Source organism: Neofelis nebulosa, chromosome 1 (genome assembly GCF_028018385.1).
Source record: "Neofelis nebulosa isolate mNeoNeb1 chromosome 1, mNeoNeb1.pri, whole genome shotgun sequence".
NCBI lineage: Eukaryota > Metazoa > Chordata > Mammalia > Carnivora > Felidae > Neofelis > Neofelis nebulosa.
This window is the reverse complement of record NC_080782.1, coordinates 30,037,401-30,054,784: the sequence shown is the minus strand read 5'-3', so window position 1 is coordinate 30,054,784 and position 17,384 is coordinate 30,037,401. Positions and strand designations below refer to the sequence as shown.

Sequence of the window (17,384 nt, the reverse complement as noted above, 5' to 3'; positions counted from 1 at the left end):
TTTATTTTCTTAAAATAAAAAGGTTTTTATGCTTACTGCTGTGTCATCAAAGAGGTTGAGTAAAGAAATTAGAAAAGCCCGTCTGTGTTGGCGATTTCCACGGATCATGGAGTAAAGATGTGAACACAAAGCGCTAGAGGACTCGTCTTGTCTGAAACCCCTCACAGGATCTTTTAGGCATGTGTTGATTGCCTGTTGTACCTGGTAGGACATCTTCATACCAGCCACTGCTTTCATCTGAAATCAATAAAAGGCTCATTTTTGTAATGGAAATTAAGAGTCAAGTTAAAACTATACTTTGAATATTATAAGCAGAGGCTAACTCCACTGTTTCTCTTACTTAAAATCATAAAATCATGGATCTCAAATGCTGTAAGAAACATCAGAGATCATCTACTGCAACCCCTTGTTTTATATAAGAAAAAATCAAGACCCAGAAAGCCATTACAGCCAAGATCACACTGTAGGGACTAGAACCCAGGCAACCTTACTTTTAGTCCAGCACGCTTGCTGGACTATCACCTCTAGCTCAGTTTTAAGAGTTAATTTTAAATGAGAATAAAAAGCTTGGGGGACAAACTCAGTTGCATGTTTAAAAGTAAATACAGTAAAACCTTGGATTGTAACTTGCTCTGTGAGTGTTCTGCAAGATGAGCAAACATTTTTTTTTAATGTTTATTTTTGACAGAGACACAAAGTGTGAGTGGGTGAAGGTCAGAGACAGAGGGAGACACAGAATTCAAAGCAGGCTCCAGGCTCTGAGCTGCCGGCACAGAGCCGGACCTGGGGCTCGAAGCCATGAACTGCGATATCATAACCTGAACTGCAGATGGACGTGTAACTGACTGAGCCGCCCAGATGCCCTGAGCAAACATTTCTAATAAATTTTAACTTGATAAACGAACAATGTCTTGCAATACGAGTAGTACATGATGCCAAACATCACATGATCACAACTGAGCCAATGGTTCTTCTGTCTCTCTGTCTCTCTCTCTCACTAAGGGATCGTGGGTGATCATCTCCCATGCTTGGATGCTCGGTCTCAGGCTTCGGTGATTTTTCAGAACGTTGGAAGGTGCCCACAACTGGCACTAGTGTATTTTTTGGTCACTTCAAAGCACCTATGGACAGTCCTTTGCTTTCCATACAACAGCAAGCCTAGGAATGCTTTGCTTCATTCTAGGTCAGGTTGCTTGCAGATATAGACCCTTTTCCTCTGCTGTTTTATTGCCAGTTACATTACAATATATGACAAGAGTTTATTAATACCATAGTCAACATCTGTGTGAGTGTACACAATGGCTCCCATACAGAAAAAGATTCCAATGAGCCAACAGAGAGCAGTGATTCCTTTAGTGATAGTGAAAGTTGTCCTACACAATAACCCTCCTCTCTCGTCTCCTTCACACCAGCCACGAAGGTTTTCAAAGGTAAGTGCAGGTTAATTTATTTATTTTTCTTTATATTTTGTATTATATTACAGTATTGTAATCATTTTATATGAATATTTTTGGGATGTGGAATGAATCATCTGAGTTTCTGTTATTTCTTATTGGGAAATTCGCTTGGATACACAAATGCTTTGGATTATAAGCATGGTTCTGGAACAAATTATGCTCGCAAACCAAGGTTTTACTGTACTAAGCAAAATATGTTATTCTAATATGAAGATGGGCAGGACCTTTATCAAGGAAATGGTATACCGAAGAAAGATGTTTAAATTTAGGTTATACAATTTAAAAATACATACATGAATGAATCCAGCATATTTTTTGTCGATTTCCACCAGTTGCTGATCAGCCTTGTTCCTCATAGCTGGTTCTGGGTCTGTTCCCATAGCAATTAAATATGGTACACACTAAAAATAAAAATAAAGAGTTTATAAGACATCACAGTAGTAAAAGCTCTGTATGTCTCATGACATATGTTAAAACTTGCTATATAACTGGGATATATGAATTTGGCTTTATAGGCCTTCCTATAAATGTCATGTTTTAGTGTTCTTTCAAAAATGATTAATCTTCCCTTAGATTTACCTTAAAGGAAAAAAAAAACCAAAAAACAAAAAACAAAAAAAATGAAGCATCAGCAAAAATACTGATGAAAAGGAAACAATTTCTGTGTGAAGTAAAGGTTCTTTAATCATACATAAAGGGCTCCTACACTAAGAATACCCACTTAAGATTATGATATATAATGCAAATGTATAATCCAGTAATTTTTCAAGCTTGACTAAATTTGCTATGTAAAGATAATACAGGGCAAAATATACTTTGCCTTTCATACTCAAAACCAGAAAAATATAAATTTTTTTGCAACACTGATTTTATATATAGGGCTTCAATGATCAGACAGTTTGATAGCTAGTGTTCTGGTAACAGCCATATTTACTGGACTTCTAAGGTCAAGAAACACCAATACTATGTTAAGTGAATCTGAATCAGCAGTGAGGAGACCTGAAAACAAACAAACAAACAACAGCTTAAAAAATGTCAACACAGCACTAACTGAAAAGGATGATCATGGATTAAACCCTGACTTGGGGAAAGAAAGTCCATAAAGAATATTACTGGCTCAGCTGGCAAAATCTGAAAATGGACTATATATTAGATAACACTGTATCAGTGTTAAATCTCATGAATTTGATGACTGCATTCTGGTGTCATAAGAGAATGTCCTTGTTTGTTCTTAGAATTCATCAGTGTGTTTTATTTCAGGACACAGGGAAGAACAAAGCATACTCACATATAGCATATTTTAGAAGAAGTTCCACAAAAAACAGGCAAAATAAAAATTTTAAAGGATACAGGCTTTTGGTTGTCTAGTAAATTCCCTTCTGTAGCTTATGGTACTCTCCTGAACATGTCAGACAGTGTATACACTACTACGTCAGCATCAGCTGCCAATTCTCAGTGATGCTAATATATCTTTATTATGTCAGTTAGTCCTCACATCAGTGTGCTGAGGTATTAGGTAGGTGGTATTACCTCCAACTTACAGATGAAGGAACTGAGCTTAGGTAATATGATTTACTTTTCTATGGACTTACAATCCACCCTGTTAACAGATAATACTCTGAACCCCAGTTAACTCTCTTGACATTACAGGCTATTGGTTCTTAGGGATAAGAGTCAATATGGATTAAAACAAACCATCCCTACTTAGAAAACTGATTCCAAGTACATATTCTACCAATGTAAACTGGAAATGTGTTCAATAAAGACAATATTATGAACATATGGGTATTTTACAGTAACGACAACCTAGGAGATGGATTCTTTTTTATCCTGAATGGATAAAAAATTAACAACTAAGATGAATAAAGAACTAGTATTGTATAATCACAATGTCATCAAATGGTAACAAATCTGGTTCTTTCAGTAAGTGCTGCCACTATCAGACTCACCTGAACTGGATGGATAAGACCCTGGTTTAGCGTCAATGCAATGACATTCAGGGCAAAGTGGCGTACACTTGACTGGGTGTGAAAAAACGCCTCAAGCACCTGTTTGAGGTAAAGCTGCATGATGGAACTACTCATCCCTGAGGACACATCACCCATTTCTTTTAGATCTTCCTGTTTTGCAACTTTCTTCCCTGCAAAAGGAAGTAAACATATTAAGAACATGTGTATCAACTTTACGAATTACACCAAATTAGGCCACAATCAAAAGTACAAAATTATAGGTAATACTCTGGCTCAATGGCTCTTAATCTTGTGTGTGTGTGTGTGTGTGTGTGTGTGTGCGCGCGTGCGCCTCTGTGAGAGGCACCTGATGAGAATTACAACCCCTATCCTCCTGCAAAATGTTAATGTCTGCACATGTGTTACATCATATAATACAAATTATGTATACACGTTACACATGTATATAGACACATCGTATCTATCATATAACAGATAAGGAAATTCAGGTGTCTGGATTAAAAGAGTCGGACAGTATTCTAACTCCAGCCACAATGTGAAATTTAAAAATACATCTTCACTTACAGTCTCTGTCTGCTTGTTGCATACGTGTATCCTCTTCTTGTAGGTAGGTCTGGAGGTTTTTTAAAACTTGTATTTTTAAATTTACTGAGGAATTCTTATCAGATAAAATGTTATTATATAGATTTTTCACCTCTTGCTCAAACATTAGACTTGGATGCTGAATAAAGGCAAATCCTAAAGAGACAAAAAAAGTCTTGATATATTCATATTAAAATTAAATGTAATACTTAATGAAAATGTTTATAATTTATATGAAAGAGCTCCTTTTCAAACATTAAAACTTAAAATGACCAGAAGAATATATGCTAGTGGCCTTACCCAGAGAAGTATTAGAGCAGGTACTTCTTTCCCCATGAATTAAAAACAAGAAATTGCATTTCAAAGGAGAATTTCACACAAGAGGAAACCTTGAGGAGGGAGCAGGGCCTAGTGGCTAGGGGAGTGGATTAGGAGTCAGGTGTCTTGGGTTCTATTCCTGGTCCACCACTGACTTGTAGTGTGACCTTGGGTGAGTCACATAATCTCTCTGTGCCTCAATTCTCCATCTGTAAAATGGGGACAATAATATTTACCACCCACCTACCTCAAAGGGACGTTATCAGGATTTAAGAGGTAACGTCTGTAAACATTTTTTAGATCCCTAGCAGAAGGTACTACATTGGCATTATTAAAAAATAAATAAATAAATGTGTGTGTATATATATATCCATTTGATGAAACAGAAAAATTCTAAAATAAACTAGAGCTAATAATATCTTCCATTTATTTTTATGGCATTATAATGAAGCCACAATGCTGAATTCTATAACCATAAGTTGATAAGTAGCAAAATAATACTATTCATGTTTATTTGTACAAAACACTTATTTATGTAAGACAAGATGAAGATCCTTAATGATAGCAAGTATTATTGATGCCAAATACAAACTAAACTCAAAGCATAGAGTGATCAGATAACTAGTCCAAGGTCACACAAGCAAGATGTCATTTATTAACTGGTCTAGAGGTAGTATTTTGTAGACAGTGCTACTTCTTCAAGTTAAAATTTGCACTATTTGTTCTCTGGATTAACACTGTAAGTTTACCCACTTCATATAACATACGTCCAGACTTAATATTCAAAGGTACACATTTGGCTTGAAGTTAACACTATTTCAATAGAACTTCCCTAAAGTAAGTGATATCTGAATTTTTAGTTGATTTGCTATGAAAGGGATGAAGGAGGACTAAGATTCTAAGATTTAAGTTTATTTAAAGAAATCAGTAAACATTTAGTAAGGTTTGGGTAACTAAAAATTTATTTCTCATTTTTGTTCAAAAGACTAATATGGACCACTGTTCATGCATATTAAATTATAAACATTATTAATGCTACCAAAATAAAATTTCTCTGATGAACAGAGTAGTTATATGACTTGCTCAAGGTCACCTAGAAAGTCACTGGCTGAGCCAAGAATGGAACCCAGGTGTCTTAATCCCCAATCCTATAGTCTATATACCAAATCCTACTGTGAGTAGAAACATACTTAAATAAAAAAACTGTGTAGACTCACAATATTTCCAAATTTGCTCAACCTCTCAAACAACTAAAATTATAAAGAAATTTAGACTTAACTTACCTAGACCAATGATGGCTTTTGTTTGTACTTCTTCATCTGAATGTTTTGTAAAATACATCAATAATTCAAGTACTTTATCCTTTATGTTAACCTAAGAGGAAAAAAACCAACACATTAATGTGTATGAAGAAGAGTAACTTCTCTCAGTTTTCAATTATAAAAGAAAAAGCCTAAAAGCAAACAATGAGAATTTCTGCATGTGAACTTTACTGAAGAATAAATCACAAGTTTATAATCCATAAATTTTAGAATGGTGACATTCAAAATAAAAGTGTGTGACAAAGAAGCTTGTGTAAAATGCAGATTAATGTACTGCTCCTTCATTGAGGAAGTTAAAAAAAAAAAAAAAGTCAGCTGCTTAACCTAGTGTGTCTACTCTTACAAAGCTGATATAACTTGTATAAGCTTCTTATGACAAATCAGTAACAAACAGCTGGTTGATCAGAGGCTAGTCTGAGGACCAGGTTTTGGGTAGCACTGCTTCAGAATTCTCATTAAACCAGACTACTATAAAGCTGCTTTCATCCTGGGTCATTAGTAATTTTCAGTTCACAGGGTCACACAGTCCTATTTTTTATAGCATACTAAGTAATATTAGAATCGTACCTTACTGTTGCCTTTAAAATCTTCTAGATCAAAATCAAAATGCCGACATAGTGCTCCAACAGTGAAAAGGGATCTAAGAAGTGCTGGTTTGTTTGTCAGAAGTGAAGTGTTATTTGGATCCTCCTGGTGCTGACTTTTTAATTTTGAAATGGCACCTAATAAAGATAAGTAATATTTATTTATAATGTTTTATCCTTGAATTATTATCTTCAAATAATTATTGCTAAGTTGTTAGAGTTAAATTTTACTAATGTTCTTAAGAGTCACACACATCTAGAATTATGACAGAATGAATACCTTACAGCCTAAAAGAATATAAGGAAAAAATGGTATTTAAATTTTATTTTACATAGTGGGCAGAAAACTGACCAACAGTTACTTATGAGGTAAATTCCTGAAGTGATTATATTCAGTTATTAAGGAAATACAAAAGATGCTAGAAAATATTGCTTCTGAGACAATCACACCTCTTAACAATTCCCTTGATGCTGTCTTTATCAGATGTGTTTTTAAATTTTTTTTAACGTTTATTTGAGACAGAGACAGACCATGAATGGGGGAAGGTCAGAGAGAGAGGGAGACACGGAATCTGAAACAGACTCCAGGCTCTGAGCTGTCAAAACAGAGCCCGACGCGGGGCTCGAACTCACGGACTGCGAGATCATGACCTGAGCCGAAGTTGTACGCTTAACCGACTGAGCCCCCCAGGTGCCCCTATCAGACGTGTTTTTAAAAAGGAGCTAGACGCACTACAGGACCCATCAGAATAATTTCAAAGCCCAGGCACTGAACTTACCATAGTATCTATTGAAACAGGCCCACACAAATTTAAAATTTTGTGTCACTTTATTTACAACTGCTCCCAGACAGCTCACACAATGTTGCACTACCTAAAAGATAAAAAAATGTTACCATTTAGGCAAGAGTTAAAGACAAAAGTAAACCATATGATTTAGCTAGCATTTGTGAATTTTATACTAATCAATAGAGACGGTACACTGAATACTTACAGTCATGCCATATTTGATGATAAGCTTCATTAAATCTTCTTCAATAGTAGCAAGGAAAGTTTCACTTGGATGCTCCATCAGTGGTACAACCAGCTCCAGGATTTTTGCAACATTGCAGATAACCATGAAATCATTTTGTGTCTACAAGGATAAAATCAGTGTTTTATGAATATCAGAGTCTGACAAGAAAGTTTATACACTTTTATGAATTTGAGGGTTGAGGTATTATGAATGTCAAGTTTCAGTTAAAAAAAAAAAAAGACTACCAGATGCTTTACTTTTAATGTTTATTTTGAGAGAGAGAGAGAGAGAGAGAGAGAGAGAGAGAGAGAGAGAGAGAATGAATATGAGTGAGTGGGGCAGGGATGGCGGCAGGGGAAGGAGGGAGAGGGAAACAGAGAATCCCAAGCAGGTTCTGTGCTGTCAGCGCACAGCCTAATTCAGGGCTTGATCTCATGAATTGTGAGATCATGACCTGACATGAAACCAAAAGCCGGACACTTAACTGAGCCACCCAGGCGTCCCCAAAAAAGACTTAAAAAGTTTTTTTAACCTACGTAAGGAAGAGCATAAGCCAGTATCAAGAACCTGGATTCTAGCTCTGCCACTAAGTTACCATGTAACCTTTTGGTCACTTAATCACAATGGTACAGTTACTCTTTTTCCCCTAAAACGTTAATACAAGCCAATTCTGAACAAAGATGTTTAACTATTAACTGAGTATTTTACCAAGACTGATACTGTTTTTTAAGATCAGTATTTTTCAAACTGGAGTATGTTAACTTAGTAGTTCTCAACTGGGGGTGAGTGTGTCTCCATGGGATATCTGGCAATGTCTGGAGACATTTTTATTGCCCCAAGAGGGGAGTTGGGGGGTACTACTGGCATCCAGTGGACAGAGGCCAAGGATGCTGACAAACATCCTGTAATACTCAGAACAGTTCTTGACAACAAAGAATAATAATCCAATCCTAAATGTCAATCGTGCTCAGGTTGAGAAGTCTTCTGTTAACCCTTTTTATGATAGATGAAAATACAGAATCCCAGAACTAGATATAAGACTTCTTTATTTTAAAATTTGAAAAATTAAATTTTAATATTAAAAAAGTTTAAAACTTTTATTAAAAACTAAGCAGTTTAAAAAATAGGCAGAATATTTTAAAAAACCAAAAGTTTATTAAAGAATTTATAATAAAGTCTCTTTCCAAAAAAAAAAAAAAATCTCTTTCCCACCCCCCTATCCTCTCGTTACCCAGCACCCCTGCCCCAAGGCAACCAGTTACTAGTTATTTTTGTGAAGTAAGACATTCAATATATGTTTTTATTTAGTCAAGTTAATCACTCTTTATTCTTATCAACAGGTTACTGACATTCATTTTGAACTTTTTTGAGCTGATTAACACGTGCCCACCTGACATTCATCCATCCTCTCATCATACCCATAGGATTAAGTAAAAAAAAATAAGATGAATACTTCTAAGTAGCACAGAAACCTTGTCGTTCCTTGCTGTCTCCCACTCCCACGTGCTTTAAGCAACAAGGGATGAGTTACAGTGGGTCTAGGGAATGAAGAGTTTTTGTCAAAATAAATTCATCTGAGAATCACAGCTAAAATTTTACTTTGAATTACTCTTATCAGCCTAGAAAATCAAGTAAAAGAAGTATCTTAAAATCTAGAAGAAAAATTTAAAGACGGAAATCGTGAAGGAAAAGAACAAAAGAACATAATATGAAGATAAATATCTGAAATGATTATAACATGTTTCAACATCTAAAAAATTTAGACTAAAGAGTTTCCAAAAAAAGGAAAGAAAAAAAGCCCCACCATTCAAAGGTAAAATGGTCAAATGACATATAAATATACATGTACACATACAGTCAAATCACAGGTAATCAAGTACAATTGGTTAATATCATAAAAAAGATGCTCAATCTTCTTGGAAATCAAGGAAGGGAAAATGAAGCAAAATGAACTATTGCTTTGCACCTGACTGGCAAAGAGTGTAAAAATGACACAGATGGTCCTTCACTGGTTTCCAAAGAGGCTCTAAAACAAGTCCACCAGCAATCAGGAAAAATCTATTAAAAACCCAAAACCAGAACCAAAAGAACATTCCCTTAATCTAGCAAGTCCATCCCGTAGGATGTATCCCAAAGAATAAAAAGCACAGTATTTAAAGGTATATGAATAGGAATGTCTGTTAAGGCATTGTTTTGTAGTCCCTATCAATAGGCAACAATGTAAATATCTGCCAAATTGGGAAATGGTTAAATGTATCATAGAATATCCATAAAATGGATAATCTATACACATACAATACGGATATGTATGATAGGTATATAACATAATCGGATTCTTTAAAGTTTATTTATTTTGAGAGAGTCAGAGAACATGAGCGGAAGAGGGGCAGAGGGAGAGGGAGGGAGAGAGAATCCCAAGCAGGCTCTGCACCTTCAGCCCAGAGCCTGACACAGGGCTGGATCCCATGAATCATGAGATCATGACCTGAGCCGAAATCAAGAGTCTCACCCTTAACTACCTGAACCACCTAGGCACTCCATAACCTGATTTTTAAAAACCCAGTCAACCAGTTATATATGTGTGCATGTGCACAATTACAGAAGCATGGATATAGTATGTAGGATAATCCAGGTTGTTTCTCCTGAGGTGAAGAAGAATAAAGATGGAGGTAGGGTACAAAAAACAAACATTTAAATGTGTCTAACACATAGGAGATGGCCTTATTTATATAAAAACTTCATGTGTGTGTATAAAACTTTCCAACATTCATCCTTCCTTTTGGCATACCTACAGGGTCAAATAAAAAATATATTTATAGATCCTTTTGTAGTTCATAAGTGTGATGACTGGGTGTTCATGGTATTATGTGAAATGTGCCTCTCAAACCTTGTTACGACCTTGGCACATTACCCATCTGACGTGATAAAAAGAACATTTATGTATGTCTGCATGCGAGTGTGCGCACTCGCACACACACACACACACACACACACACACACACACACACACACAGAGATTACACAAAATGTTTTCAAAGTAATCTTGCTAAAAAAAAAAATACTGATTCAAACAAGGGCCATTTATGCAAGTTTCGTTATAGTCCTAGAAGCAGACAGACATGGGGTTGAATTCTAGCTTTGGGACTGGTCAGCTGTGTGATACTGGGCTAGTTATTATTTTTTTTTTTTAATTTTTTTTTTCAACGTTTTTTATTTATTTTTTTGGGACAGAGAGAGACAGAGCATGAATGGGGGAGGGGCAGAGAGAGAGGGAGACACAGAATCAGAAACAGGCTCCAGGCTCCGAGCCATCAGCCCAGAGCCTGACGCGGGGCTCGAACTCACGGACCGCGAGATCGTGACCTGGCTGAAGTCAGACGCTTAACCGACTGCGCCACCCAGGCGCCCCTGGGCTAGTTATTTATATTCTCAAAGCTTCAGTTCCTTATCTGTAGAGCTGAGATAATAATGATAATACTTCACAAGGTAAATGATATAATGTATGTAAAATTTTTCACTGTGTTTGGTACTGTGTTCAATAAATATTAGCCATTATTATTGGCCATAGAATACATATTAATCAATTTATTTCTGAATTTAATACAAACCCTAAAGATTGAATTAGGGTCTCAGAAATTATTATAATGTTGTTTTTATATATATTTATCTTCTGGTTCTTAAAATTTCTCAGGACATCCTGAGGTTTTTCATCTAAAACTTCCTAATTTAGATCACCAGAAAACCAGACCATAGCAGCAAAACAAATCTTGTAGAGAAAACAGTTAAAATTAGCTCCTTAGGAACACTGGGGACATCGTAAGTAAACAAAACTTTACATTTTGAAGTTTTTAGAATATTTCAAAATTTAGTGTTTGTAACAAGCCATTTAACTCACCATGCTGTCATATAAACTGCTGGATTATTTTATATAAGCAATGTTTTATTTGATTTTCACATTTTATCTTAGAATAACAGAGTATGTGCAATATTAATTTAAAACAGCCACCTAACATCTCTGATATACTAGATTTTCCATATTCAACCTACTGATGTATTAGAAAATAAATACACTCAAAATATATTGAAATGACAAATGAAAAGCAAATTCAGAATCTAAAAGAGTAAATTTCTCAGTGAGAGGAACTCTGCCTCATTCACTCTTGAGGTCTTAACAATAGTTACAACATTTAGGAAGCATTTAATAAGCATTTAACTTGAGGAGCTTATGGAGAAATGAAGTCAGAACTTCATTTTTAATATATCAGAAAAATGATGTCTTATATAACTTGCCACAAATATTAGAACATATATTTGAGTACATGACACAGTCGATCATTTAAAATGTGGATGACACAATGTGAATTCTAAATTTAAAATACTATATGGTAAGACATAAAAAAAGAGGACAGCTCTATACTTACACTACATTTAGTGGTAAGGTATGGCTGCATAGTCATGGCATGCTTAACCATGAGCTGAGGTCTTATTTTGCTGAATAAGAACAAAGTGGTTATGCAAGCTACCAATCTTCCAGAATTCACACCTTTATTGTCAGAGTCTGGAAAAACAGAGAAATAAGATACTAAAATATGACAAGGCAGTGGAAATTATACAGATTATTTAAATTACTCAATATTATCCCCTGAACTGATTCAGTACATACTTCAATAAAAGATTAGCATTTCTTATGATACTAGACTTCCTACATTTTTTTTTATTATACATATTACATACATTAAGAATAAAAGACCAAAGAGGCTCCATTATGCAAGGCAAATTTTACACTGAGTGGTGGAGGACTGAAGTTAAAAAAAAAAAAATGAGTTAAGAAGTTTAGGAATGGGCTTTTGGGAATAAACATGGTGTTTCTTATATCTAAAAATGGATGGAAGTCAGTATGGGCAAGTTAGCAAAGCAGGACAAAAGCAATTTAGCTGAGGTGATACCGTGTTTGAAGGCACTGGGAAAAAAGCAAAGCTGCAGCGGGAGAAGAATGTTAAAAGACTGGAGTGACAAATTAAGAAGCTGGACCAGGGCTACATCAGAAAGGTAAACCCACTGCTGCTCCAGTGGGAGGAAAATGCTGTTAGTTAGGAGATACAATGGTTCTTAGGAGGCAAATTAGTTTTTAGAAGAGATTAACAATTTTCAACATTAAGTGACAACAGTATCACCCTTAAAATCTAGGAGAGGCAAAAATAAGGGAAACAGAACTAGGAGATAAAAAGAAAAAGAGGTACACATGGAAAATGAAAAAAAAAAGTTAAAAAAAAAAGGCATAAAAATATAAAGGATACCAACAATTTCCTTAGGTGCCATCATGGTACCTCTGCAAGAGGCAACTGGCCCCCAATTCTGGAGGATGACCAAGGCTGACTATTGTTCCTCATCAATGTACATTAAGAGATAGGAAGTAATGTTAGTCTTGGGTGCTTTAAGTGAGAGATTATCAATTATAGCTTTTACAGTTTTATATATTTACTTATAATCTGATTAATAGCTTCAGATTTGTGACTGTTAAATAATGTAATAGATAATATAAAATATTAAGCATTTAAGGAATTTGTCAATTTAAAAAATATTAGCTGCTTTATCTAGCTCAAGATTAAGCACATTTTACATAACAATTATAAATGATATTAGGAATGTACTACAATCTTTTAAAAACATTTTTATAATAGTTAAAACAGTTTCATTTTGAGAGAAAGTTTTTTATCATTTAAAAGATACCAAACAGTTTTAGGATGAGTGCAACTAACTAAATATATATTAGCCCCTGGACTTTTACGTCTGTACAACATGACATCTAAAAGATATGTAGAAGAGATGAGGCCTAGGCTTTTATTATACTGCTCTAGGTAATCTTAGTTAACCTAAACAATATAATCTAGGATGTAACACCAAATGAACAACAACACAAAAAAAAACCAACCAAACAAACAAAAAAAACCCACCTTCATTTAAAAGTGAAGTAGTTAATTATTAGGCTAAGCAGAACCAGAGGCAAAATTGAGAAATGTGCCCAAAGTATTTTAAAATATCTTATAAAATCAACTTAATGACCAATATATAAAATGTCTTACCAGCTAGAGATTCCTCATATTTAAGAATGTGCTCAACTAGGTTATCAACAAGTTGAGTACAAGCTTTCTTCACAGGTTTATATGAGGAATCCTCTTCGGACTTCAACAACTATATATGTATATATATAAAAAAAAAATCCCAGTATAATTATTCATTAGGCAATAATAATATAAACGCATTAAATGTGTCCATAAGTAATAAGCTTTTCAATTTGTCATTAACAATATGGAAAATGCAAATAAACAAAAATATATAGCAAATGTTTTAAATATCTTATAAACCAGTAATTTATAAATACTTTCAAGCGATGTTAGTATGGAGTATTTAAATTGCTGTGTGTAGGAACTGAGGTACGATATGAGAGAAATGAGAAAGGTGACCTTCCTTAATGCCCAATGCTAGTTGAAATATTTTAAAGAAATAGAATTCTATTCCTCATTATTTCAAATCCTTTGATATCTCAAAAAAGTAAGAGTTAATTATACTTTCTATATAATTATAACTTCATCTGAATTGCATCTTAAATTTTGAAATTATAAAACATAGGCTAGATTTCTTTTCTGTATTATCCTTTGCCAAACTATTAATAAACAATGTTAGAAAAGTGTTGGGAATGATGAGATGAGGAGAAAAGATCGGTCTAACTATGGCCAAAAAGTAAAACCAATTCAAACTTTTACAATCACAGGTCAGTTGTAAAGTCATCTAAGGTATATGTTTTCTTAATACAGATTAGCAAATACAACTTTGGGCTATAAAGAAGTTGAAGTGTATATGTGATTTTCATGAAGAGTTCCAGTGCTGTCCAATATAACTTGCTGCAATGATGGAAATGTTCTGTATCTGTGCTGTCCAATATGGTTGCCACAAGACAAATGCAGCTACTGAACACATGAAATGTGGCTAGTACGCCTGAGGAGTTAAAATTAAATACAAATAAAAATTCAAATTAAGTTTAAAAAACACATGTGGCTAATATTGGAAAGCTCAAGTTTAAACCTTCACTACAAGATGCATGAATGATTAAAACAGTTGACAGCAATCAGAATAACATAATGCATACACTGCCCTCATCCTCTTCAATTTAAAGAAATAAAGAAAATTTCAATTTTTAGTTTTTTCTCTGTACGGCAAATTCTCCTTGTCCTGCTCTATAACTCAATTCCTTAAGCAGCTATTAAAACTGCATGCTAGCCTCTTCCAGGCAGGAGCAGAAAATAATCCCCTCTTGTTTTTTCCTCTCCAAGATATAAAGTGTACACAATAGTATAAATACATATTGCTATGTGCCATTTTAATTGATTTACTTACTGTGAACCCAACTCAAGAACATTTCCATAAACCTTTATTTCCCAATGCACTCCCCTTTCCCTTATTCCATCTTTCTGTTTCACTTCAAGGTAATCATTATCAGGAATTTTATAACTTTTTTTTGCTTAAAAAATGGTGTTAGCTGTACACTGTTCATAATTTTGCTTCATTTTCAACTTTCTAAAAGGTTATTATAGTGGACGTAGTCTTCTGCAGTCTTGCCTTGTTCACTCAACATTATGTCCCTAACTGTAATCCAGGTTGTTGCAAATGACTACATTTTATTCATCTGAACTGCTATACAACAGCTACTGTGTGTCAATATTGCAATTAATTGATCTATTCTGAAGACAGGTTAATTACACTTTTTTAGTGGCACGAGCACTCTTTTTATCTGTCTCCTGGCACACATATGCGAGGTTTTCTTGGGTATATACCTTCAAGTGGAACTGCTAGGTCACAGGATATATAAATGTTAACTTTATGAAATAATGCTATATTTTTTCAATTTGGTTGTATTTTCTCAGTTAGTAGTAAAGAGATATTGTTTAATCCATCTCTTCTCCATCATTTGTTATCACCTGATTTCTCAATTTTTGCCAATGAAATGGGTGTAAGATATAGTACTGATTTGTATTTCCCATATTAATAATGAGGTTGAACACCCTATAGGCCATATATGCTATTTCTTGTATGAAATGCTTAATCATGACTTTTACCTATTTTCCTACTTGGAAAATTATGTTGATTTGTAGGAGAGGAGTTCTTCACATACTCTAAGGATCCTTTCTTACACATGTGTATCAAATATCATTTCCTAGTTTGTGACTTGTGTTAAGATGTCTTTTGATTAAAAAATTATACTTCATTCTAATGCAATGAAATTCATCAATCTTTTAAGGTTAATGGTTTTGGAACTTGTTTAAGAAATCCTTTAGAAATCTTTCCCTACAGAAAGGTCAAAAATATATTCACATATATTTTCTTCTAAAAGTTTTAAAGATTTTCTTTAATCTATATGATGTGATTACTGAGTTAAAGTAGCAATCAGTTCTTTCTTTTTTAATTTATATTCAGGTTAGTTAACATACAGTGTAGTTTTGGCTTCGGAAATAGAACCCAGTGATTCATCTCTTACATATGACACCCGGCACTCAAAAAGTATCCTCAGTAACGCCTGTTATCCATTCAACACCCCTGCCCAGCAATCCTGTTTGTTCTTTATATTTAAGAGTCTCTTAATGGTTTGCCTCCCTCTCTGTTTTTATCTTATTTTTCCTTCCCTTATGATCATCTGTTGAGATTCTCAAATTCCACGAGTGAAATCATATATCTGTCTTTCTCTGACTATTTTGCTTAGCATAGTATCCTCCAGTTCCACCCATGTTGTTGCAAATGGCAAGATTTCATTCTTTTTCATCACCAAGTAGTATTCCATTGTGTGTGCGCGTGCGTGTGTGCGTGTGTACACACCGCATCTTCTTTATCCATTCGTCAGTTAATGGACATTTGGGCTCTTTCCATAATTTGGTGACTGTTGATAGTGCTGCTATAAAACACTGGGGTACATGGGCCCCTTCAAATCAGCATTTCTGTATATTTTGGATAAATTCCTAGCAGTACAACTGCTGGGTCATAAGGTAGTTCTATCTAAAAAAAAAAAAAAATTCCTTATGGATAAGCCAATTTTCCCAGCCCTATTTACTGATAAGTCTATCTTTCCCCCCATTAACTGCAGTGCCACTTGTTTTATAGTGAGTATACCCCTTCTATGTGGAGGCTGATTTCTGGGCTCTGCATCTTGTTCCTTTGGTCCATTTAGTACCACACTATCTTAACTACTATATCCTTAAAACTAAGTCCTTATATTTTGTAAGGCAAGGTAGTGCTCCTGCACTTTCAGACATGACAACTGTCTTCAGTTCTTTGCTTTTCCACATATATTTTACAATCATCTCAACATATTTATGACTATTTTTTCCTTTCTTTTTCATTTTTTATGGTATTCTTCTTTTTTTTAAGCAGGCTCCACACCCAATGTGGGGCTCGAACTCATGACCCTGAGATCAAGAGCCACATGCTCTACTGAGCCAGCCAGGGGCCCCTCATGACTATTTTTTTTTTCTTTTTTTATGAGATCTCTCTGAACATTTTTCCATTTTGCATGATTTTCATTTTAGTTTGTAGTTACTCCGTCATATTTTATTCCTAGCTTATTGGAAGTTATCATTCAAAGGCATTAAATTTTATCAAAAAATTTCCCTGTGTCCCTGAAATAACTACTTATTTCTTCTTCTTTAGTGTTAAATCACACACACACACTGATGTTAAACCAGCATTACACTTACACATGCATAAATGTATATACATAAAAAGATGTGTGTACATACACACATCTTTATACATCTTATTTTTGATACATTGCGAAGTAAATTATAGACAATATACTCCCCCCCTCCTTTTCCCTTTCGAGATAAAATTTACATGAAATGACATATATTCGCTCAGTTTTGTTAAGTGCATTCATCATTACAACTCAAACTCCTATCAGGATACAGATCATAAAAAAACAAAAAACATTAAAAGGGGCGCCTGGGTGGTTCAGTTGGTTATGTGTCCAACTCTTGATCTCAGCTAAGGTCTTGATCTCAGGATTGTGAGTTCAAGCCCTATGCTGGGTTCCATGCTAGGTGTGAAGCTTACTTAAAAAAAAAAAAAAAAACAAAAAAAAAACAAACAGAA

At 34.5% G+C, this 17,384-nt stretch overlaps 1 protein-coding gene and 1 non-coding gene across 5 annotated transcripts in view; one reads left to right on the top strand and one right to left on the bottom strand.

The window, feature by feature from the left end:
• Positions 1-17,384, bottom strand: part of NIPBL (NIPBL cohesin loading factor) — a 198,715-nt gene that overhangs the window by 11,377 nt on the left and 169,954 nt on the right. For all 4 annotated transcript variants that reach the window (XM_058717695.1, XM_058717686.1, XM_058717704.1 and 1 more), the window contains 10 exons: positions 13,331-13,439; positions 11,669-11,805; positions 7,227-7,367; positions 7,013-7,106; positions 6,217-6,371; positions 5,611-5,701; positions 3,992-4,165; positions 3,407-3,597; positions 1,751-1,858; positions 37-237 (listed from right to left, as the gene is read on the bottom strand). In XM_058717695.1, the coding sequence (XP_058573678.1) occupies positions 37-237; positions 1,751-1,858; positions 3,407-3,597; positions 3,992-4,165; positions 5,611-5,701; positions 6,217-6,371; positions 7,013-7,106; positions 7,227-7,367; positions 11,669-11,805; positions 13,331-13,439 (1,401 nt within the window). The remainder of the gene's footprint in view (positions 1-36; positions 238-1,750; positions 1,859-3,406; positions 3,598-3,991; positions 4,166-5,610; positions 5,702-6,216; positions 6,372-7,012; positions 7,107-7,226; positions 7,368-11,668; positions 11,806-13,330; positions 13,440-17,384) is intronic.
• Positions 10,067-10,168, top strand: LOC131490028 (small nucleolar RNA U13). Its single transcript, XR_009250911.1, has one exon. It is a non-coding gene; the product is annotated as a small nucleolar RNA U13 (small nucleolar RNA).